The following is a 26,059-nucleotide window of genomic DNA, read 5'->3' as shown; positions in this document are numbered from 1 at the left end:
GTGTGAATCTAGTGATAGTACAGTGTAAGAGTGGTGCGACCGTTCATTTTTAGTGTCATTTTATATTGTCAGGGCCAGGGGCGGACTGACAACTCATGGGGCCCCCAGGCTTAGAGATGGCCACCACGCGGTAGCCATCTTCAGGACACAACATTAATTGGGGCAGGCCCATGCAGATGGGCACGAGCTTGGCGACACGCAAAGTGGCAAGAGACTTGAAGCTGGTGACCCAGTAAAGGCACCAGGAGCCTCTCATGGGCAGTGCCACCTTAACAGCATCTAATGAGCAGGGCTCTCTGATTCTTCCTGTATTGAATTGTATTGTAACTGTACTGTCTTCCCTCATGTTGCAATGCACTGCACAAACTGTTGACGCTATATAAATCCTGTATGATACTAATAATAATAATGCGCAAAATAATGCACTGGGCCCCTATCAAGGAGATGGTGACCTGCCGCGCGCATAGAGCACCACAGTGAACAATGGGCATGGCCTATAGAAGGATTGAACAGAATCTGCTGTATACTATGCAAATATATACCACAGTCCTTCATTAAAACCAGAACACAGAACTTCATTAAAACCAGCAACCGTTGAGAAAATGAACACCTTGGTCAGGGCTATGTACATTATACAGTGGGTATAAAAAAGAATCACTCCCTTTAAAACAAAATCACATTTTGTTGCTTTGCAGTCTGAAATGAAGACCGACATCATTTTTGTCTTTTTCAGCTGTATTTACTTATAACATCCAAGTGAAAGACATAACACCAACATGTCAGTGATTCTGTTTTTTAAACTTTTTTTTTTCTGAGTTGAAAAAAAAAAAGGATCAAGCTCCTTATGTCTGTATTTTGTTGAATTACCCTTTGCATTAATTCCAGCCATTAGTCCGTTGGAATTTGTCTCTACTAACTTTGCACATCTAGAGTTTGCAATATTTGCCTACTCTTCTTTGCAGAATTCAGTTATTTTTGATGGTGACCGTTTGTGGACTGCCGTCTTTAAGTAATTCCACAGATTTTTAATGGGGTTTAAGTCTGGGCTCTGACTAGGCCATGCAATAACATTGACCTTCTTCTCCTCCAACCACAGTGTGGTCATTGTTGCTGTGTGCTTTGACTCATTGTCATGTTGGAAGATAAACCTTCTTCCCATTGACCACTTTCTGGAAGAGGGCAGCAGATTTTCCTCAAGAATTTCATGGTATTTTGCCCCATTCATTTTTCTTTCTATCCTGACAAGTGCTCCAGTCCCTGCTGCTGAGAAACACCCCCATACCAGGATATTACCACCTCCATGCATGACTGTAGGAATTATTATTATGTATTATTATACAGGACTTAGATAGCGCCAACAGTTTGCACAGCGCTTTACAATGTGAGGGAAGACAATAAAGTTACAATACAATTCAATACAAGAGGAATTAGGGGGCCCTGCTTGTTAGAGCTTACAATCTAGAAGGGAGGGTCAAGTGAAACAAAAGGCAATAACTGCGGGGTATGGGCTGATGGAGAATATGGAAGTATTGTTGTTAGGTGTGGGTAGGATAGGCTTCTCTGAAGAGGAGGCTTTTCAGGGATCAGGAATGGTATTATTTGGATGATGAGCTGTATTGGATTTCCACCAGACAGATTGCTTTGTGTTGATGCCAAATTATTACATTTTAGTCTCATCTGACCACCTTTAATGCACCTTGAAGATTCTGGGGCCACATGGAAAAAGGTGTTATGGTCAGATGAGAATAAAATTTAATGATTTGGCCTCAAAACAAAATGATATGTCTGGCGGAAATCCAAAACATCTCATCGTCCAATAACACCATTCCTACAGTAATGCAGAGGTGATAATATCCTGTAATGGGGGGTGGTAAAATCCTTGTGGGGGGGTGTTTCTCTGCAGCAGGGACTGAAGCACTTGTCAGGATAGAAGAAAAATGGATGGGGCAAAATACTATCAAATTCAGAGTAAAATCTGCTGCAGTTGTCAATGGGAAGGTTTACCTTCCAACATGACAATGACCCAAAGCATACAGCAACAATGACCACACAGTGGTTGAAGGAGAAAAAGGTGAATGTCCTTGCTTGGCCTAGTCAGAGCCCAGACATAAAGTGGGAGTAAACTCATCTCTGACTTTTACCTATAGGTACTGTAAATATCTCCTAAACATGCACCATTTAGGAGATATTTATTGTACATGCAGCCATTGACATCACTGGCGCATGTGCTCTGAAAGAATGGCCATCCGGGCCATTCCTCCAGAGTGGTGTACCGTAAACGGCAGCTCACGCTGTGTGACTGGCCTGGAGTCCGCAAACCCAGAAGAAAGACCAGGTGAAGATGGGAGCGCCTGCAGCAGTGACAGTGCAGTGTTGGAATGTTTTCAGGTAACTTTAACAATGTGCTAGTATGCGATGCTAGCACAATATGATATTACCTTGCAGGTTAAAAAAAAAAAACATCCAGTGGTTTACTACCACTTTAAAGTTTAAACCCTATTGATAATCTGTGGAATTATTTAAAGACTGCAGTCCACAAACGGTCACTATCAAATTTAACTGAACTTGAGCAGTTCTGCATAGAAGAAGAGTGGGCAAATATTGCAAAGTCTAGATGGGCAAAGGACATATCCCAACAGACTAAAGGCTGTAGATAAAGCAAAAGAAAAGTTGCTTCAACAAAATTCTGACACAAGGGGGTGATCCTTTTTCCAACTTTCCAAAGTGATTCTGTTCAGAGTACCACCTTAGATCAATGTCCCCTTACACCATGGGTGTCCAACCTTTTGGCTTCTCTGGGCCACATTGAGTGTAGAGAAATTTTCTCGGGCCGCATATAAAATATATACTATAGTTAAGGTATATAAGTAATAAATGCCCCTGCGTCCTTCCCGCGCAGCCGCACCCCCCGCACTAATTTAACACAACTAGAGGATGATCAAATTAAATGGAATCAGTATACGGAGGTTTACTTCTTCTGAGAGATATTAAAGGAACACTCTAACCACCATGACCACTTCAGTCATTTGAAGTGGTCATGCTGGTAGGAGTCAGAAACACTGCACATGCTCACACATCCCTCCCCTCCGAGGCAGCCTCTGCCTACCATTAGTTGGAAGCCACTGTGGTCATGCCCCCGACCCGACTTCCTTCCTCCAGCAAAAAAAAAAATTGTCAGGGGGCAGTGGGCCGCATTGCCTGGGGTTCCGAGCCGCAGGTTGGACATGCCTGCCTTACACAAACCTTTTCACCTTGGTCCTAGGTGTGGCAGGCGGCTGGCGGGAAAAGACTTTAAAAAAAAATCCACGTTTTGCTGTCTCTGAACTGTGCATGTGCAGTTGTGGAGCCGGCTGAATGGTGAACTGCTGTGGTCACTCTCGGTTCGGGCAGTGGGGCATGTGAATAAAAGCTGTGTCTGATTTGTGCCATGATATCACTGCACATGTGTGCATCCAGACCTGCCTTCAGCCTGATCCGTGGCCGAGCTCAGCAGTTACCACTCAGTTGCCTCCCAATGGCAACAAGTGGATATTTGGCGGCATTGAATGGATGGTTGGCAACACAGCAACTGGTCGAGCGACTTGATCCAGCATGTCTGTTCAACAGAAGTCGATCAGTAGACTTCATGAAAAAAAGGATGAGGGGAAAAAAGAAATCGGCGCTGCTTTCTCAGAATATGTGGGCTAATTGATATAGGCAGAATATATCTATGTGAAAAAAACTTCTTAAAAAATAACTGGTTCAAGGTGAATAAACATAAGTAAAATAAATATATATATATATATATATATATATATATATATATATATAAAATGAATCAAAATCACCAATGTATTAAACTGAATATCACAAGATAAAGTGACTGAGTGCAACCGTTTGCAAAAACCCTGAATAGTGCAAAAGTGCCAGTGCAGACTGAAGAAATTCAGTGAATCTATAACTTATGTGCGATCCAACATATTAATATGGATATACTGTAACAAACTGCATCGATATTCTGTAAACATTCATAAAAAAGTTTCCATGTGCACAAATGTAAACGACAATGACCAAATTGCACAAATGAATAGTATTAAAAAGTGTCCCTGTGCAAAAAACTGAATTTTTGTAAAATCTTACCTGTAAAATTCCTTTCTCTGAGTCCTCTGACAGTCGCCGCCTCTTCTTATTCGTCACTAATGGGGTTATTGACCTTTGCTCCGTAGGAGTAGCTAGGCAACAGAATATATTAATATCAAAGCTTTTAGCATATCCCACCCCCAGGGGGTGGTCCCCTCAGTCCATACCTCCCTGCTTCCTGCATTTCCAACTCAGTTTCAGTAGCATAGCAGTAGAGTACATAAACAAACCCGAAAAGAGGGGCGGGGGCGGCGACTGTCGGAGGACTCAGAGAAAGGAATTTTACAGGTAAGATTTTACAAAAATTCCGTTTTCTCTTACGTCCTCCGACAGTCGCCGCCTCTTCATATTCGTCACTAATGGGGACGTCCCATAGCAGTGTAGACATGAGGGGTGGGAAAAAAGCAGCCGCGCCTAAAGCAACGCAGTACCCACATCAGAGAAAGGAACCTTACCAAAGTAAGAGAACCAACTGGGCAACAGGAAAACGTGCTCAACAGGAGCAACAACCCAGGAAAGAACAAGTAACCTAGGGGTAAAAACACCCCAACAGCCAAGGGCCCAAACAAGGGACCCTAAGGCACCGCCGCACTAAGAACTTTACGGCCAAAGGAAGCATCTGCCGATGCCTGAACATCCATTTTGTAAAATTTTGAGAAGGTGTGAACGGACGACCAAGTCGCCTCCTTACACACCTGGGCCACAGAAGCCTGATGACGATAGGCCCAAGACGTACTCAGAGACCTGGTAGAGTGCGCCTTCACAGGAAAAGGAGGAACCTTCCCCTTCAAAGTATAGGCTTGCACAATGGTCTGTCTGATCCATTTGGCGATGGTCGCAGCCGGCGCCGCCATGCCCTTCCGAGGTCCCTCAGGAAGGACAAAGAGAGAATCCGACTTGCGAAAGGATTTAGTCGATGATAGGTAAACCCTGATCGCCCTAACCACATCCAAGGAATGCAAAGCCACCTCCTTCGGATGCTTGGGCTTCGCGCAAAGCGAAGGCAGAACAATATCCTCATTGAGGTGAAAATCCGAGATCCTCTTCGGAAGAAAAGACGGGTTAGGTCGCAAGACCACCTTATCCAAGTGAATCACCAAATACGGAGATTTGCAAGACAAGGCCGCCAGCTCCGACACCCTGCGAGCCGAGGTGATCGCCACCAAAAAGGCAACCTTCTTGGACAACAGAGACAACGAGATCTTCCTGATATTTTCAAAAGGAGCATGTTGCAACACGGACAGAACGAGGTTCAAATCCCATGGAGGCAAAGGCTCCCTCCTAGGAGGGACCAAATGTCGCACCCCTTGAACAAAGGTGCTAACCAAAGAGTTAGACGCCACAGGGCGTTGAAAGAGAACGGCCAGCGCAGAAATCTGACCCTTAATCGTGGCCAACGCCAAACGCTGGTTCCGTTTGAAGGAAAGCCAACACTCTCGACACCGAGTACGAGCGAGGGGAATACCCCCTGGACTCACACCAGACAAAGTAAGCCTTCCAAGTACGGTAGTAAATCTTCCCCGAAGAGGCCTTCCTAGCCTTGATCAAAGTGGGAATGACCTCAGGGGAAAGACCCCTATCCTTCAGGATGGAATATCGGTCCTTGAGACAGGAGATCTTCTCGAAGTGGCAGACGCCACGGAGCGCCGACCGCCAGATTCACGAGGTCTGCGTACCAAGACCGGCGAGGCCAGTCCGGTGCCACCAGAATCATTGTGTGCGGTTCCGAGGTCAACCTGCGAAGGAGCCTGGACAGCAGCTGAATCGGTGGAAAGGCATACATCAGGCGATACTGATGCCAGGGCGCCACTAACGCGTCTGAGGTGTCTGCCCGAGGATCGCGCGTCCTTGCCACGAACCTTTCCACCTTGTTGTTTAGACGAGACGCGAACAGGTCCACATCTGGGGACCCCCACTTCGCGCACAACATCTGGAAGACATCCGGGTGAAGGGACCATTCTCCCTGGTCCAGGGTCTGGCGGCTCAGATAATCCGCCTGCCAGTTCTCCACCCCCGGAATGTGAACTGCAGATATCGCCGGGACGTGCGTCTCGGCCCAAGACAGAATGTCGGCTACTTCCCGAGCCGCTCGGGCACTCCTGGTGCCCCCTTGGTGGTTGATGTAGGCCACCGCTGTGGCATTGTCCGTCTGTACCCGAACTGGACGGCCCTGAAGCCGGTCCGTCCAACGCAGAAGACAGAGATTTATCGCTCGCAATTCCAGAATGTTGATCGGAAGTGAGGATTCCTCCTCCGACCAAGTTCCCTGGGCGGACAGAACGCCCAGAACACCACCCCAGCCCAACAGGCTGGCATCCGTGGTGATCACCGTCCACGACAAAGGACGAAAGGACTTGCCCCCCGACACCGCCGGGGACTGGAGCCACCACAAAAGACCCCTTCGGGTGAGACGGCTCAACGACAGCCGCAGATCCAGAGATTGCGGACGCCCGTCCCACTTGGCCAGGACCTCCGCCTAAAGCTCCCGTGTGTGAAACTGGGCGAAGGGAATCGCCTCGAAGGCCGAAACCATCAATCCCAGACACCTCATACACGTCCGGAGGGACGAGCACTGATTGTCCCTGAGGGACCTGACTTCGCACTGAAGTGTCCGAAGCTTGTCTTCTGGCAGGAAGACCTTCGCTTGAACAGAGTCCAGAATCATCCCCAGGTAGGGAAGACGAACCAACGGACACAACGTTGACTTCGGAAAATTTATCGTCCAGCCGAATTCCTGCAGAGTCTGCATCGTGATGGACAGGTCGTTCACCAGGCCCTGACTGGTCGCGGACCGAATCAGGATATCGTCCAGATACCCCAGGACAGAAATGCCCTGGGCCCTCAATAAGGCCAGAACCGGCGCAAGCACCTTGGTGAAAACCCGCGGAGCCGAAGCGAGACCAAAGGGCAACGCCACGAATTGATAATGATCCTCCGCAATGGCAAATCGAAGGTACCTCTGGTGACCCTCGAAAATGGGGATGTGAAGGTATGCATCCTTCAAGTCGATGGAGGCCATGAATTCCCCCGGAACCAGGGCAGCCACCACTGATCGCAGGGATTGCATGCGGAACTTGCGAACCCGCACAAAGCGGTTCAGAGCTTTCAAGTCCAGAATCGGACGTACCTTGCCCTCCTTTCTGGGCACAGCGAACAGATTGGAATAGAACCCCCGAAATCTGTCCCGATGAGGCACCGGAACCACCACTCCCTGGGCCCGCAGGTCCCGCACCGCCAGGTGCAGATCCTGCAAGCGCTCCGGAGTCAGCCGAAGGTTTGAGGGGAAAAATCTGCCCGCCGGCCGAGAGAGAAACTCGATCTTGTATCCAGATCGAACGATTTCCTGAACCCACCTGTCCCGAACGCGGTCCAGCCAGGGTTGAAGAAAACTGAGCAAACGTCCCCCCACCCAAGAAACGGGTGAGGGCGCCCCTTCAGGCCGCATTGTTATGGGCAGCGGATCCGGACTGGCCGGACTTCTGCTTACCCGTCCACGGCTTCTTCTGGGAGCCTTGGCCTTTGAAGGGCTTGCCCTTATAGTGCGACCGAAAGGCACGAAAGGACCCCTGAGAGGGCCTAAACGAGGCATTCTTCTTACCACGAACAAACTTATTCTTGTGAGATTGGGGCAAGAGAGTGCTCTTACCCCCAGAAATACCCTTTATCAGAGTATCCAAAGATTTGCCAAAAAGGCGACATCCCGCGTAGGGCAAATTAGCTAAAGTCTTGCGGGAAGATTGGTCAACAGACCAACATTTCAGCCATATCAGGCGATGGTTCAAGACCGCCACACTAGAAAGACGCGCAGCCAAACGGACCTAATCCAAGTCCGAATCACACAAATACATGACTCCCTGATGAATCTGATCCACCATAGCCAAAGTTGTCGGTGGGGCAGAGTCAGCCACCAGAGTACGCCTGAGCACCTGCGTCCAATCCGCAATAGCCTGGGCTGCCATAATGGAAGCAAAAATAGGCTTCAGCATAGAGCCAGCAACCGTATAAGCATGACGGGCCAGAGATTCCAACCTCCTGTCCGTCTGGTCCCGGAACACCGGGGTATCCTCAGCAGGGATCGCAGTTGATTTATCCAAAATCGCCACCGTGTGATCCACCTGAGGCGGCACACACCAACGCTCATCAGTAACTGGTGTAAAGGGATAACGCAGCCTGAACCTACTCGGCACAGCAAAAGGCTTCTTTAAATTGCGCCATTGCTCATCAACCGCACGCTGAAATTCCGTAGAGCAAGGAAAAACCTGCGATGTTTTGCGTTTCCTTTGCGTCCCATAAGAGGGCATCAAAGCAGGAGGACATGGTTCATCCTGCAAATGCAGCGTTTGTTTGATAGAATCATCAACCCCTTCCACCTCAGCCTCCCCGTCAGACCCCACAAGGTCTAGGGATGAGTGAGACCCTGAGAAGGGCACTCCAGCCATAGCAGCCCCATCGCCCTCTGAATCAGAGGAAATAGACACCCTGGGCCGTTTAGTGGATCGATCAGCCACCAGCATCTGCACTTGAGCAGCTAAGTTTGCCACAATAGTGGCCAGATCAGCCCCCTCGGGGGAAGCAGCAGCCCCTTGGCCCCCCACCAAGGTGGGAGGAAACTTGCAATCCTGAGAATCCATGCCCCAGCAAAAGAAGTAATAAAGGGTACTGCCCCTTTAAGATCGCGGCGAGCGTAGCCCACCGCACCCACTGAATACACCGACCCCCACAGGGACAAGAAACTGGGCAAGGAATACAGGAAAAAAGGAAATATAAAAACCTGGAGAGATCACACAGGCTGCTGCACCGATCGCTGTCCCAGAGCAAAAGGAAGTGATGCAAGACTGACCGCCCCTATGAAGCCTATGCAAGGCTACACAAACATGGCCGCTCGGCTGAGGAATCCTTGGGCAAATAGAACATGGCGCCGACATGTGGCCTGATCGATCGCCGCTCAAAATGGCGGCGTTTGGCGCCAAAAACGCCGTGCAGTACCTCACAGGACCTGCCACCAAGATTTTGCCTCAAAAAAATGGCGGATCGCCGCACAGCATGCCTAAAATCTGACTGCTTCACTATGACACCCAGCAGAGCGGGAGAGCCCCCCCCTTCACAGCCCACACACAGGCAGCAAGTCCACACAGGAACTGACAGGGAGCACAGCAGCCACACAGACATGCAGGGTCACACAGTCCCAGACTGACACCCAAATAGACAGGTCCCCACATAGAGTTACACTTACCAGTCCGGATGGCGTGGGGAGCCTGCTCCAGCGACCAAACCGCTGTACTGAGGACAGGGAGTGTCGCAAGCATGACGCAGCGGAACTGCGGTGCGAAACCGCAATGGTGTCCAGCGAGGTAGCCACCTCACCGATAGCATCCCTGCAGCGAACAGGGATGGGTCGTTCAATGTGCCAGGGCAAAACCTAAGCTGAACACTCAATGGCAGGCTGGGAAGCCCCTGGCCCTGAGCCCTGGGAACCAGGGTGGCCAGACTGAGACCCAGCTCCGCACGATCATCTTCATCAGAAGAAACTAACTAACGCTGAAAATAAACAGCTAAGTAAAAGAAAGAGAAAAAACTTCAAATAAAATCAAAAAGAGAAAAGAAGCTGAGACTAAGAGCCCCAGCACAGTACCAGCCCAACCTACTCCTGAGCTAGGCATTAGAAACTGAGTTGGAAATGCAGGAAGCAGGGAGGTATGGACTGAGGGGACCACCCCCTGGGGGTGGGATATGCTAAAAGCTTTGATATTAATATATTCTGTTGCCTAGCTACTCCTACGGAGCAAAGGTCAATAACCCCATTAGTGACGAATATGAAGAGGCGGCGACTGTCGGAGGACGTAAGAGAAAAGACAAGTGGTCGATGAAGTAAAAGTGCTTCAGATGCATTAACAAATGTGAATCTTCAATTTCCACAGGATGTGTCACCATGTCAATGAATCCCAGCAACCGATATCCTACAATGAGTGCAATCAACTCCAAAAACACTCAAAAGGTTTGTATATACACAGCAGGCTTTCCAAGGTATCCCTCTCAGCAAGGATTGATGAAGTTCACTGGTCAATCCCCCACTCATGGGTATGGACCGGTTGGTTTAATGATACCACATCATTCCCAAGGGTTTAGGCAGAAAAGTTCTCTGGATTCCCCCTCATGGTAATGATATAAACGTGGACAACCTCATTGTGTAGTAAGTCAACACTTTATTGAATTAAAATAGTAGGCACTTACAGTGAAAACAGGGAATTCAGGTAGAGCGCACCGTAAATACCGATACTTCTGGTCTCAGATGGGGCCCCCCACCGGCTACTGCCCGAGAGCCCTAATGGTCAGTCCGCCCCTGTAGATGACATATCAAATGTTTAAACTGAGAAAATGTATAATTTTAAGGGGGATAAAAAGTTGATTTTAAACTTAATGGCATCAACACATCTCAAAAAAGTTGTGACAAGGCCATATTTACCACTGTGGGGCATCCCTTCTTCTTTTTAGAACAGTCTGCAAACGTCTGGGGACTGAGGAGACAAGTTGCTCAAGTTTAGGAATAGGAATGTTGTCCCATTCCTGTCTAATACAGGATTCCAGTTGTTCAACTGTCTTAGGTCTTCTTTGTCACATCTTCCTCTTTATGATGCGCCAAATGTTTTCTATGGGTGAAAGATCTGGACTGCAGGCTGGTCATTTCAGTACCTGGATCCTTCTTCTACACAGCCATGATGCTGTAATTGATGCAGTATGTGGTCTGGCATTGTCATGTTGGAAAATGCAAGGTCTTCCCTGAAAGAGACGAGCATATGTTGTTCTAGAACTTGAATATACCTTTCAGCATTGATGGTGCCTTTCCAGATGCATGCAACCCCATACCATCAGAGATGCAGGCTTCTGAACTGAGTGCTGATAACAACTTGGGTTGTCCTTGTCCTCTTTAGTCCAGGTGACATGGCGTCCCAGTTTTCCAAGAAAAACTTAAATTTTGATTCGTCTGACCACAGAACAGTTTTCCACTTTGCCACAGTCCATTTAAAATGAGCCTTGGCCCAGAGAAAACTCCTGCACTTCTGGATCATGTTTAGATATGGCTTCTTTTTTGGCCTATAGAGTTTTAGCTGGCAACGGCGAATGGCACGGTGGATTGTTTTCACGGAAAATGTTTTCTGGAAGTATTCCTGAGCCCATGTTGTGATTTCCATTACAGTAGCATTCCTGTATGTGATGCAGTGCCGTCTAAGGGCCCCGAAGATCACGGGCAACCAGTATGGTTTTCCAGCCTTGACCCTTACACACAGAGATTGTTCCAGATTCTCTGAATCTTGTATAAAAATACATATTATGCACTGTAGATGATGATCACTTCAAACTCTTTGCAATTTTTCTCTGAGAAACTCCTTTCTGATATTGCTCCACTATTTTTCGCCGCAGCATTGGGGGGATTGGTGATCCTCTGCCCAGATTGACTTCTGAGAGACTGCCACTCTGAGAGGCTCTTTTTATACCCAATCATGTTGCCAATTGAACTAATAAGTTGCAAATTGGTCCTCCAGCTGTTTCGAATATGTACATTTAACTTTTCCAGCCTCTTATTGTTACCTGTCCCAACATTTTTGGAATGTGTAGCTCTCATGAAATCCAAAATGAGCCAATATTTGGCATGACATTTCAAAATGTCTCACTTTCAACATTTTGATATGTTATCTATATTATATTGTGAATAAAATATAAGTTTATGATATTTGTAAATTAGTGCATTCCTTTTTAATCACAATTTGTACAGTGTTCCAACTTTTTTGGAATTGGGTTTGTAGATATGTATATATATATATATATATATATATATATATATATATTCCCACTTCCTGCTATACAAGTCTTCAGTTTTGTAACAAGCAGTGTCAGAAGAACATATAACCCAACTCAATAGAGGGGTGGGTGCTGTGTCCATCAATGAACATCAGAGAAAAGGATTTTACGGTAAGACAAAAATCCAGTTCTCTTTAGTGCATTGATGGACACAGCTCCATATCTTTTTGACCCTTGGGACGTCCCAAAGCAGTGGCAACATGAGGGGTGGGAAGAACACAGTAATAAACAAACTACCCAAAGGCTAAAACGTAGCCAAGCAGGTAAAACGGGAGCTCAATCAGGAACAACTGGAGCTCACCTGACAAAAAAAAAAATAAAAAAATACACCCTCAAAGGGGACTAATCCTCTCCAACAGCACCCTGCAAAACTTTTCGGCCAGAGGCAGCGTCCGCAGATGCCAACACATCCACCTTATAAAATTTGCAAGGATAACCAGATGGCTGCCTTGCAAACCTGCACCACTGACACCGAATGACGGAAGGCCCAAGAGGAACTAACCACCCTTGTAGAATGCGCCTTAACAGGGAAAGGAGGATCCTGACCCTCAATGAAATAGGCCTGCACCACCGTCTGCCTGATCCATCTGGAAATGGTCGCAGCAGACGCGACCAGCCCCTTACAAGGTCCATTCGCAAGGACAAATAGGAAATCCGATTTTCAGAACTACTCAGTTGCCGCCAGGTACACCCTGATTGCCTTACATTCTTTGGATGTGGTTTGGGCAATATCTTTAGGATGCTTAGGGCACAAGGAAGGCAACACAATGTCTTCATTTACATGGAAACCAGAGACAACCTTAAGAAGGAATGAACGACTGGTAGGGACAAAGCGCCACTTTATCTCTGTGAACCACCAAGTAAGGTGAACGACAAGACAAAGCTGCACGCTCCGACACCCTACATGCAGAAGAAAAAGCCACCAAGAAGGCTACCTTCTGGGGGACAATGTAAGCAGAGGAATCTCACAAATATTTTCCAAAGACGGTTACTGAAGAACCGACAGCACCAAGTTGAGATCCCACAAGGGCAATGGAGACCACACTGGGGGAGCCAAGTGGCGAACCCCCTGAAGAAAAGGTGCGAACCAAAGAATGCGTAACCAAAGGACGTTGAAAGAAAACAGCCAAGGTCGAACCTGGCCCTTGATGGTACCCAAGGCCAGACGCTGCTCAACACCTCGTGGGAAGAAAGTCAAACTCTGAGTTACCGAAAGGGAGCGGGGGTGAACACCAAGAGATTCACACCCGTAAAGTACACTCCTCAAACGCAATGGTAAATCTTCCTAGAAAATAGATTTACTAGCTTGCAGCAGCATGGCAATCACCAATTCAGACAACCCTCTATCCTTCAGCACCAGGCTTCCGACAGCCAAGCCGTTAAGCCAGCGACTGTAAGGCAAGATGGAAGATTGGCCCTTAGGCCAACATATTTCCTCTAAGAGAAAGTTATCAAGGAGCATTGGCGACCAACCGTATCAGACCTGCGTACTAAGACCAGTGAGGCCAGTCTGGAGCCACTGGGATGGCCGTAATCCCTTCTGCCTCCACCCTACGCAGGAATCTTGGCAGCAGTTCTAGAGGAGGAAAGACGTATAGCAGATGATATACTGGCTCCAAAACAGCCACCAGTGCGTCTGTGGCATCAGCCAGAGGATCCCAAGACCGTGCCACAAACCTAAGCCCCTTCCTGTTGACACGAGAGACCAACAGGACCACCTCGGGAGTTCCCCACCAGAGATACAGCTGATAAAACCCCTCTGGAGGAAATGTCCAATATATAGATCAGTAGTTTGGATTAGAGTCCAGACCCCCCCTGAGCACAATCCGTGCCAAAAACCCCACCCCACTCGGACAAGCTGACAACATGATGACCACCGTCCAGTACGGGGGGGTGGGGAAGGAAGATTTTTTTCCCTGTCGAAGCGACAGGGAACGAAGCCACTGAATCAAAGACCCTCCAGCTCAACAGGATCAGATTGTCTAGAGACTGTGGATTCTTGCCCCACATGGCAAGAATTTCCCTTTGTAGAGGTCTTGTAGCGAACTGTGCAAACGGAACCGCCTCGAAGGTGGAAACCAACAGCCCAGCACTTGCATACAAGTCCTGAGAGATGACCTCTTATTGGACAACAGGAGCCGAATCGGGTCCTGCAACTTCTGGAATTTTTGCCCCAGAAGAAACACCCGGGCTGAGTCCGAGTCCAAGGTCAGACCCAGGTAGTACAGCTTGGTGGACGGAACCAGAGCAGATTTGTGGAAATTTAGTTTCCATCCGAACTCTTGCAGGTTGTCTTTCAAAGCAGTAGGGGACTCTGCTCGCAGAAGGAGATCGTCCAGGTACCCCAGTACCGCAATCCCCCATTGGCGAAACAATGCTAACACCGGGGCCAACACTTTTGTGAACAGCCAAGGAGCTGAGGCTAGACCAAAGGGTAATGCCACGAATTGATAATGCTCCTCACCCACGGCAAAGCGAAGAAAACGCTGATGTCCACCATATGTTGGGATATGAAGGTAAAGCTGGCCATACACTAGCCGAAATATCAGACGAACTCCTTTTCGAAAAACAAAAAAATGGCTGTGAGAGCAGACGATCGTGCCATCATGTAATGACTGAATTTCAAACGATAAATCGTTCAATGGACATAAATGATTCAGTTTTTCATTCAGTCTGTCACATATGCCTAGTGCAAACAGGTCAGCCGAGAAACACCTTAACCTTTCAATTTATCGGTCAGCGGATTTTCAAAATTGTTCCTTCGATTTTTCAGCTCTGAAAAGTTAAAAATTATTTTCTATTTGTGCCCATTTTAACTGGACGAAATGTGAACAATTGGACCAAATGACAGATTTTCGAATGATCTTTAGGCTAGTGTATGGCCAGCATAAGTGTCCTTGATATCTATAGAGGCCAGAAGATCCCCTTGATGAAGGGATGCCACTACCGTGCGAATGAACTCCATCCGGAATTTTTGTACCACACAAAGCGGTTCAAGGCTTTGAGGTCCAGGATTGGACGAACTTTTCCCTCCTTCCTTGGAACAGTAAATAGGTAAAACCCCTGAAAGCATTCGAGTCAGGAATTGGTACAATGACCCCTTGTAGAAGTAAATCTTGACCGCCCCAAGGAGACCTCACAGGCGACCTGGGGACAAACACAGGTTGGAAAGATTAAACCTTGCCAGAGGTGAAGACCGAAACTCGATCTTGTAATCGGACCGAATCAACTCTTTGACCCACCTGTCTTGAATCAAGGAGGTTCACCGGTCCGGAAAAACACAAAGACGTCCCCCCACCCAAGATACAGGTGAGGGCGCCCCTTCAGGCAGAAGAGGGCTTGTCTGCGGGTCTGAAGGGACCTGCTTTCGACTCACCATACCAGGGCCTCTTGGAACCTCCCGAGGGGGTTCAAACGGATTTCGATCCCTTGTCCTGAGAAACAAAAGGGTCGCTTGTGAGTCGAGAAGAAAGGCCCACATTTGCGATGGGACTCCTTGCTCCCGGTAGCCTGCGGGAGAAGAAGGAGTACTCTTCCCCCTTGTAAGACCCTTAATGATCTCATCCATGAAGCTCCGAATAGGCAATCTCCTACAAAAGGAAGATCAGCCAGGACCTTCTTGGAAACTTGGTCTGCAGACCAATGTCTGAGCCAAATCATGTGCCTCAGGGTCACTGTTACAGATACCCTGCAGACTAAAGGAGCCTCATCCAGAAAGGCATTATAGATGAACTACAACCCCTGTACCAACTGGTCCGCAAGCTCCGTGAGGTTAAGGGAAATCTGGTCCCCCTCCAAAACCTGGCGCAAAAGCTTTGCCTATTCAGTTAAGGTCTGGGAGATCAAAGTATGGTAAAACACCGATCTAAGGATGGAACCAGCTATGGGGAAAAAGATGTCAGGCCAGAGATTCCGCTCTGGTCAAAAGCGCCTTTAAAAAAGACAGAGAGTCCTCCACCGGGAGAAGGGTGGCTTTGTTTAGCCTGGAAACCTGAGAGTCCTCCACAGGTTGGACTGTCAGCTTTTTTTAAAACAGGGACTCTTCAAAAGGATACCTTCTAGCGAAACACTTGGTACCCCAACAGTGCGTTTAGGTGAACCCCACTAACTCGTGACAAATTTGTCAAAATAGGCAGGAAAAGGAAACATCTTTGTCGCCTTAGAGTATTTGCAGGTACCAAAACGGAAACAGTCAGATACGCAACAACTTAGTTGTCTGGCATCATCACACAAGAGGTACCTTCTATTCACCTCACCCAGACTTTATCAAAATTTTCTGATGCATCACATATTAGCATAGGTGTCCTTATAAAGGCACACTAGTATTTACCAGTTGTTGCCAAAATTAAAACAGAGGGTGGAGATTTGTTTCCCCCCCAGCACAGAGTTATAGCCTTTCTGGCTTACAATAGTAGAAGCCCAAGGAGTGTCTTCTCTGCTGTGGTGGGGACTAGGTGGTCCTTGACAAGGCCCAGTAGACCTTTCTTGGGGAGGGAAGAAAAGTACAAGCACTCAGAGATGGCCCCTCTACAATATTGCAAAATGGCAGTGGGGGTGGGGTGTCAATACTTTAATTTCACCCCAAATGCGGTGCATTTGCAGACACCAGATTGGACGATGTGGTTGGGTATGGCACATTTGTTTGAAGTAGTGCATACACTACTTTGTGATCTGATGCAATTTGTATTCAAATGAATAGGCAGCAAAAATTGCACTGCAGTGGTACATATAGAAACGCAGACAGTGGTCCTGTGCAGTTTTGGTGTACACCGGACTCTAGCCTGACCTCAATCTTTGCCATTCTAGTTGCAATGAAAAAAAAAATAGCACTTTCCAATTTTTATTTTTGATTGCCTTATCTGCCTTATCTACAGACCATAAGTCTTAAGTGATGATCAGTAGCATCCATTCCTATCTTATACCTAGAAGGTGAGCCTCCCCCACAGGTGCTGATATTCACTGCGTAAAAGGCTGGATTATGACCAGTTCCAGTTGTGGACTGAGTTTGGGGGAGGGGGGGGGGGTAGCACTGTCTTAAAAGCTGATTGGAAGTTTCTTGGACAGAAAGGCTCACAGTGGGATTGTGAGAAGGTGCATGCTTGTTCCTGGTCAACAAGATATTGCATAATTAGAGATCTTGAATGGGATAGAGCAAAACAAACAGTTGTAAATGAGGCCATCCTAAAAACGTCTGTCAAATCTCAAAGCCATACACTTGGGACAAGGAGGAGAAAAAAAAAAAAAACACCCCCCCATGTATGACAGCTGTTCTGACAAAATGCAGCAGTTGGCCTGGCTTTTTTCAGCCGAGCATGCTGGAAAACCAGCAGCCGACCATCTCCCGATCCCCACTCGGCTGAGAGCACTGATGGAAATGTTCAGGTGGAAGGGCCATCCCCCTGTCAGAACACAACAGCGCAGCAGGTGGGGGAGATCTCTGTACCAACATCAAATTAGTACAGCAGCTCTGACCTTCAACAGAGAAAAAAGTGTGTACCAGGCTGGGGGAGGATGTAGCTTTGATCTTAAAATCTGAACATGAGATCAGATTATTTTGGTTTCTGTAAGAAAGTTGATTACCTAAAGCATCTGAACAGTACTACGGATTGTCTATGTACCCGGTTACATGAATGCCATGTGTTAAGGGCAAGAACCTTTATGAATACTGTGGGTGTGGAGGCTAGCCCTAATTGCAGTCAACAAAATGAAAGCATTTGTCTCCTACCACAAAGCTCAGAAGTGCTGATGAAGTGGGTCAAATTTAATATTAAGCAAGCTACTTTGATGTCTACTGATGCCATGTTTTCTTCTTGTCTCAGGCAACCAACCTTGCAGATTCCATTTGAAACACTGGACCATGAAGGCGATTCTTACAGATTTTAGGTTCAAGATAGGACAAATACACCAACGGACACGTCTAAAGAAAAACCTTAAAACCTGTCCTTTAGAGGAACCAGAACATACACTTTCTGGGACAAGAGATTGTTCAGAGCGGTCTGACATGAAGAGAAAAACTCACACACCATGAGAGGGTGGGAGTTTTGAACTCTTGAACGCATATGTCTGGGACCCAAAGAAATGCAAAACTATAGCAGATGTCTCCCCATTCTAGGGGTGAATGGTAAAGAGGATTTTGAAGTTGTGTTTTCCCAAGTCTTATGCCAGAAAAGGGACGAGTTTGTTTTGAAGATGAAGTCTGAGGATAGTGATGGAAACTCTTAAAGGAGTTATCATGAAAGGGGGTTTTGGAACCTCATTATGAAGTACAGAATTTTCTGGCGTATAAGACAACTTATAAACCCCAAACATATGGGGGGTCGTCTTATACGCCGAGTACAATATCTCCAAGGTAACCCAAGTATAAGTATTACCGGTAGATGTAATCTCTCAAGACGCTGGCTGTGTGGGAATCCTGTACCGGTATACCATTTCATAGCTTCAGCTACATACAGTGTACCGTGCTGAGCCAATCAGGGAGAGCGATGTATTCTATTATTGAATGCAAAGCCTGCTCGGATTGGCGGAACATCAGCCCGCCTCTGACTCCGCCAATCCGAGCAGGCTTTGCATTCAATAATAGAATACATTGCCCACTGTGATTGGCTCAGCGCGGTATACTGTATGTAGCCGAAGCTACAGTACATACGGTATACCAGTACAGGATTCCTGCACAGCCAGCGTCTTGAGATTACATCTACTGGTAATACTTAGGGTACCTTGGAGATATTACATGTATTACAGTACATGGATACCTTGGAGACCTATGAGAAATCTGATGTTTTTCAATGGTGTTGCCTTGCTTCGGAAGGGGGGGTATTCTTATACGGCAAGTATAGCCCAAAACCTATGTTTTAACGTGAAAATTAGGGAGGGGGGGGGGTCATCTTATACACCAGAAAATACGGTAGTACTTTTTCTCCTATGACATCTGTCATTTGAAAAGAGGATGTCTATTTGGTGAAGCACTTGACATGTGAGGTGATATTTGCAAGCAGCTTCAGCTTACCAGGCACTTAGCCATAAGATTGTGTACATATAGACTGGACTAAAATAGAGCAATTTTGACAATCATTGTTATGACTTCTCCCAAGGTAGGAACAAAAAAAGTTGAATGTAGTGTCTGCAAGTGCTCTGCCAAGGTGAAATCATTGAAGACAAGATCCTAGTTGTGGTCTGACAAACAAATTACAAGTGGCTCAAATATTCTGTCTGCAGAACCCTAAAGAAACATCTTCTATAGTTAGGGTTTTTTCACACTGGTGGACTCTGGCAGTGGCTCCGCAGGGGATCTCCCAGTGATCAGGCAGATGACAGGTCCTACAATTTCATGGGTCATTTCCATTGTCTAGAGTTTAGAAATGATTCTCAGTGTTAAAATACCCACGTCAGTAAGCCATCTTCCACAATCTCCTCTTCAATGTGCATCCTTTAGAGACTGCATTTCACTTTCCAACTCAAGCAGGGTAAGAGCATGGCACATTTATGCTTCATTAAAGCCATTCTTTGTCCAAAGAGTCTAGAATAGGTTCAGAAAATCTGCCCTAGTGAGATAGTCCGCTTGTTGCATGCATGAGGTTGCAATGCAGAAACCAGTGTTAAAATAGAGCCCTGCTCCAGTGCAAGAGACTCCTAGCCACTGAGAAATTTTGCAGGCCATCAGCAGAGTAAATATTTTTGTCGAACTTTGCCACTGCTATCAATGCATCAGGTATTAAGCTGTGATGTACTGAGAGCAGAGCATGTTTGTGCAGAATTACACAGCAACCAGGGTATATTTTACCACCAAATTGTTAAAATGCAATACTCCAATATGGCACAGGCTAAATTTAAAGAAGAAAATGGTCGCACACCACGGACTCCAATGATTTACAAACAGGAAGCAAGCACGTAGCAGTCATGTGAAACGCGTATAGTGTCCTACCCTGCTGTACCACTTATGTGAATAAAGCTTTTCTTCATTGGATTCCGTTGTGGTGTGACCATTTTCTTCTTTCATGCTTCTCCTTGTGGCAAGCCGAGGTTCAGCACCCACCTTGGATTGTGGACTTTGTCTGGCCTGAGCGGTGATCTCTTCAATGCACAGGATAATGTCACCCCCAGCAAAGGCCACCAAACCCAGCACTTGGAGAGTTTGGGACAAGATAACAGCCAGCAAGAACTGCCACATTACGGCAGAGATAAGCATTTCCAGGGGTTTCGAATGATCCACTTTGACACAGTGGAAGTGATTTTTTTTCCTGTTTGAAAATGTTTCCCGATTATGCAGAAAATCCTAAAAAAAAGGATGCTACAGCATTGGTCTAGTACAGGGTTAACCCATCTTACCTGCCCATGTCCCTAGCCTTTAAATCAGGATCCAGGCTTCACCCATCAGTAGCCATAACCCTGGAGGACTCTTCATGGTCTGGGTTCCATAGGGATAGACCACAGCCCTGGACAGCATCCTGCAGCCAACTACAAGCATCACATTAACTGCCAAGGTAAGCAGCCTCCAAGCAGGATTCAGTATCTGTAGCAACATTACAGGCTGTCCAACAGGCCTACATCATTGGAAACCACAACCAACGTTATACAGATGTTGAACCAATCTGTACACATGGCTTGGACACTGGCAAAGCTTTGCTGGACATCTGATTCTTCAAACAACTGAAGGGCCCAGCCTATAACCCAGGGTCTATAAAATATCCAGCCTGTGTCCAGTACAATAAAGAAATTACTTTGCATAGCAACTCACACTTAAACAAAAAAGATAACCAGGCCTTTGAAGCTGCTTTTCCTCCTTTAATCGTTAGACATTAAACTTTTAAACCTTTAGTAACAAACGGGCAGGAGCAGTACATTCATATAAATGAAAGAAAATAAAATACCCTAACTCAGGAACTGAAACCATTGAAAACCCTCACAGCAAAAACTCCCATAAAATGGGTTACTCCTCTTGAGGTCAATTTTAACATAAAATATAAACTGATTTACTGTAACATGTGCTACCATGTTATTTAATGCTGAGATTCTGCATTGCTGTAGAAGGATCTGGAGGACCATTTGGAGGCAATTTTCCCAATTCTGAGTTTGGTGTTTTAGACAATTTCTTTGGCTTGTATCCAGAGAGGCGGGAGGCAAGACTTCTTTTTGGACGAGTCTTCTTCTACAGGAGAGAGAAGAAAGTCAGTAAATGGCAATACTACAGATGAGCACTGAGAATACTGTTGAGCACCAACCTAAAGGGTTTAGAAAAACCAATGCTCTGGAATAATGGTTATGGAGCAGTCTTCCATTTTTCCTCTTTACCAGTTACAAAACTCCCACTTACAAGCATTCAAATTGGATAAAAACATGGTTTCCCTCTTAAGTAATGCTGTGTACAGATTTGAGAACTGCCACTGCTGCCAAAAAACACGGAAAGGCTTGTACGCTCCTGATATCCCAAGACTCCACCTTCCTCCCAAAGGGCCCCAGGGTATACTTCCTGCATTACTATATTGGGCAGACTAGATGGGCCAAATGGTTCTTATCTGCCGACACATTCTATGTTTCTATGTTACTCTGTTGGAACCCCTGATTTTTTGCTCTAACAGAACAGGTGACCTCCCACAGGTGCCAGTCATGTCTTGTGCACACATTCAAAGAAATTCTAAGAAATTCTATAGTGCATCATCAGTTTCTCCAGAATGATTGATAGACAAATATTCCCCGAATTGCCATTATACGAAGGATGACCAGGCATTCAAAGCTGCATGTGCGAACCGCTTATTGAAGAATACAGGCTTTTTATACACTTGAGAAGTAGGTCAGTGACCACCCAAATATTTACCCAAAACATCACACACCGGTCAGGCGAGCCTGATTACATCATAGGCAGATGGGGGGGGGGGGGGGGGGGGGAAATCGCAAGAGCAGCCTAAAAACATCAAACAAGGACATAGTATGCAACCGAACAAAATTATGAGGTTTGTATACCAATGCTAGAAGCCTGGCCAATAAGATGAGAGCTGGAGCTGCTGATGTATGAGGACTTCGATTTTGTGGGGATTACAGAGACTTGGTTTGACAGCTCTCATGATTGGCTGGCGACCATTCAGGGGTATTCCCTTTATCGCAGAGATAGAGAAGGTAAAAAAAGGGGGGGGAAGGGTATATCTGTATATTAAGAACAGTGTACAGGTAAATATGAGAGATGGTAATAATGGAGCTATGGATGAGGTAGAATCCCTATGGGTAGAACTTCCAAGGGAAGGCACTATGGGAAAAGTAATATTGGGCATATGCTATAGATCCCCCCAACCAGAAGGTGGAGGCGGACCTCCTTTCACAGATTGGATTGGCAGCAAGGATGGGAAATGTCATTATAATGGGGGACTTTAATTATCCAGATAGACTGGGCAGAAGGAACCGCACATTCATCCAAGGCTTGGCAGTTCCTAAATGTTTTGCAGGACAATTTCATGGGTCAGATGGTGAACGCACTGACAAGAAACAATGCGGTACTTGACCTACTGATTACCAACAATACAGACCTGCTCACGGATATAGAAATACGGGGCAACTTAGGAAAGCTTGACCATAGGTCAATTAGTTTCAGTATTAATCATAGTAATAGGAAACAGATAGGTAATAGAAGGACACTGAATTTCAAAAGAGCCAATTTCCCAAAACTGTGCTCTTTGCTAGAAAAGATCAAATGGGACAGAACCCTGGGAACAAAGAACATGGAGGAAAAAATGGGAGTGCTTCAAGAGCATACTAAACAAAGTTATTGGCCAGTGCATTCCAAAGGGAAATAAATATAAAGAGCGCAAAACTAAACCCTGGGTGTCTAAACTCCAACATAAAAATGCATATTAATACTAAAGAAAAGGCCTTCAAAAAATACAAGGCTGAGGGGTCATTGGCAGCATTCAAGCATTAAGAATGCAGTAAGAAATGTAAAGGCGAAATCAAGGCGGCTAAAATAGAACACGAGAGACATAGCGGAAGAGTAAAAAAAAAAAAAAAAAAAAATCCCAAGACATTAAGTATATAAACAGTAAGAAAGAGGCCAGAACCCATTGGCCCCATAAAAGACGATGAAGGGAAGCTGGCCACAGAGCAGGCGAAAGTTAAATTTCTTCTCTTCACAAAAGATCGGGGGGCTACACTAGCCCAGCTTGCAATACTAAACAATACACCTCAGGAAGTACCCCCATGGCTAACAGAAGATAGACTTGGAACTAAACTAGGAACTAAACTAGAGAAACTTAATAAATCACCGGGACCGGATGGCTTGCACCCAAGGGTTCTTAAGGAACTCAGCCAGGTGATAGCCAGACCATTATTCTTGATCTTTAAGGCATAGTCGGCCAGCTGCTTGGAAAAATGCCAACGTGGTAGCAATATTTAAAAAAGGGCCGAGATATATCCCGGGTAACTATAGACCTGTCAGCCTAACATCTGTAGTCTGCAAGATTTTGGAGGGGATGTTAAGGGACTATATACAAAAGACTTTAGTAATCAGCATGGATTCACTGAAAATGGTTCTTGCCAGACCAATCTATTAACCTTCTACAATGAAGCGAGTTGCCATATAGACAAAGGAAGGCCTGTGGATATGGTGTATCTGGACTTTGCGAAGGCATTTGACAGTCCCCCACAAATGCCTATTGTACAAACTAAGGTACGTAGATATGGACCAAAGGGTGGTGATTAATGGGGAGTACTCGGATTGGGCGGGTGTGGAATGTGGGGTCCCCCAAGGTTCTGTCCTGGGGCCAATCCTGTTTAATTTATTCATAAACAATCTAGAGGGGGATTTCCAGGACAATCTCTATTTGCGGATGAAACTAAGCATGCCAATATCCTCTATGCAGGATGTGGAAACCTTACAAGCAGACCTAAACAGAATAATGGGGTGGGTAACTACATGGCAGATGAGGTTTAATGTTGAAAAATCTAAGGTAATGCACTTGGGTGTCAGAAACACGAAAGCAAGCTACTCTTTGGGGTAAACCTCGGGTGAATCCAAGATGGAAAAGGACCTGGGGGTACTAGTGAACAGGCTTGGCAGTGGCATGCAATCCCAAGCCGCTGCAAGCAAAGCCAATTAGATACTGGCATTTATAATTAAAAAAAAAAAAAAAAAAAATTCATTCCAGAAATAAAGATTCTCCCACTCTACAAGACTCTGGTCCGGCCACATCTGGAGTATTCTGCCCAGTTCTGGGCACCGGTCCTCAGAAAGGATGGGCTGGAACTGCAGAGAGTCCAGAGAAGGGCAACAAAATTAGGGGAATGGAGGACCTCAGCTATGAGGAAAGACTACAGGCATTGAACTTCTCTCTGGAGAAGAGACACTTGAGGGGGGATATGATATCAATGTACAAATACTGTACTGGTGATGACCCTAGCATAAAGGAAGAAACTATTCAGAGTAAGGGAATAAATAAGACACGTGGCCACTCACTAAAACTAGAGGAAAAACGGTTTAACCTTAAAATATGTAAGGAGTTCTTTACTGTCAGAGCAGTAAGGATGTGGTATTCTCTTCCACAAGCAGTATCAGCAGTGAGCATCAATGGTTTCAAAAAACTATTAGATGGGCACCTTAAAGACCACAACATAGAGTATACAATCTACAGTTAACTACACACAGACAGACACCGAGCTGGCTGGACTGATTTCTTTTTTTCAACCTCACAACTATGCAACTCAGCCCTGCAATAAGGCCAAAACAAAGCACATAACACATTATCCCAAGTATACACATACAACACCTTATTAAACAGACAATAGTAGAAGACTCCAGTAGTAGACTGTCCATCTCCTATATTGAAGTACTTTGAATCCCCATCTAAAGCCTCGTACACAAGCGTCGAAATTTGGCTGGGAATTTTCATCCGACGACCGATCTGACGATTTTCGGCTTGTTAGTATGATGCTTCTGACAACCTACTCAGACTTTTCGGCCAAAAAAATCCTGGTGTGCAGGCTATAACATTTTTTTGTCCGTCAAAACACGTCCGATTTTCGTGCAGTCAGTACAGATTTCGACAGGGAAAACTCTTATGAGCAAGACTGGGCTTGCTCAGAGAAGAAAGAACACAAAGAAAGCAAACCAACACATGACATCACTTCTGAAGTAGAATTTTGTCGTGCAGGAAAATTAGTGTGCAGTCTAGGCACATTGCAACCAACAAAACACAACTCTGGACAAAAGACCGACAACCAGTCGGAGCAAATTCGTTGCGTGTTTACTAGGCTTAAGCAATGCTTTGATTATTCAGAAGTCAGACTCCATGGCACCGGTCTACAAGGCAAAGCTCATACAACGTTCTTTCATTCCGATAGTGTGAAACGGTGGAATTAATGTTCCACTGTAAATCAGATTTCTTGAGGGATATTGTGAACTATTACTGTCCCATTTGAAGTAATCAAAACCATATTCTGCGTCCATTAAGTAGTGGTCCATCATTTTTGCGGTCACCCTGTGTCTATTAGAGGTAAGCTGGGTTCCACAGGCCTATAGTCAGTAGGCAAGAGGCTAGCCTGCAGTCCCCTCCATAAGCCTCTGTCCTGAGTGAGTTGGCCACATAAGGGTCTTGGATTTTGGGGGGACCCCCCTTTTTCTTCCACTTTATTGCTGGCAAGGTTTTTTCAGCAGTGAGTGGGAAAGTCATTGACAGCTGATGACCCATCAGTTGTTAAGGACGCTGTGGCCAGCTTTCCGGCTTGCTTCCTAACAACCAGCTATTCACTGCACCCCAATTGCCCAATCAGGGATTAAAATGCACTGTTCAGCACATTGCAGGGCATTCAGAGGGGGTGAACACATGCTAAATGCCATGCAAATTTTGTTGTTCACTGAACAGGCAGTGTTTGGGCCCAAGCCATTTGACTAACTCTAGATATCTCAAGGCAGCCCAGTGTGCGCAAGCACAAAACTGACCCCAACCTGTTACCCCCACCCCCCCCAACACAGAACACATGGTAATAGGCTGCAGCATGTGTTGCCTTCATGCATTGGGAGAATGGAGCTGCAACACTATACTGCAAAATGAAGGTATGAAGGAGTGTAAAGATCTGTATTACTTTATACAAACAGCAGCCAATA

The 26,059-nt window shown here is 46.1% G+C and overlaps 1 protein-coding gene across 1 annotated transcript in view; it reads right to left on the bottom strand.

The window, feature by feature from the left end:
- Positions 1 to 20,875: 20,875 nt before the first annotated feature.
- Positions 20,876 to 26,059, bottom strand: part of GTF3A (general transcription factor IIIA) — a 34,107-nt gene continuing 28,923 nt past the window's right edge. Inside the window, exon 9 of the mRNA XM_082246906.1 lies at positions 20,876 to 21,121. Coding sequence (XP_082103032.1) covers positions 20,969 to 21,121 — 153 coding nt within the window. The 3' untranslated portion in view covers positions 20,876 to 20,968. The remainder of the gene's footprint in view (positions 21,122 to 26,059) is intronic.

Source organism: Pelophylax lessonae (assembly GCF_965119305.1).
Source record: "Pelophylax lessonae genome assembly, chromosome: 2".
NCBI classification, from domain to species: domain Eukaryota; kingdom Metazoa; phylum Chordata; class Amphibia; order Anura; family Ranidae; genus Pelophylax; species Pelophylax lessonae.
The sequence above is the reverse complement of the archived record's forward strand: the minus strand, read 5'-3'. Positions and strand labels throughout refer to the sequence as shown.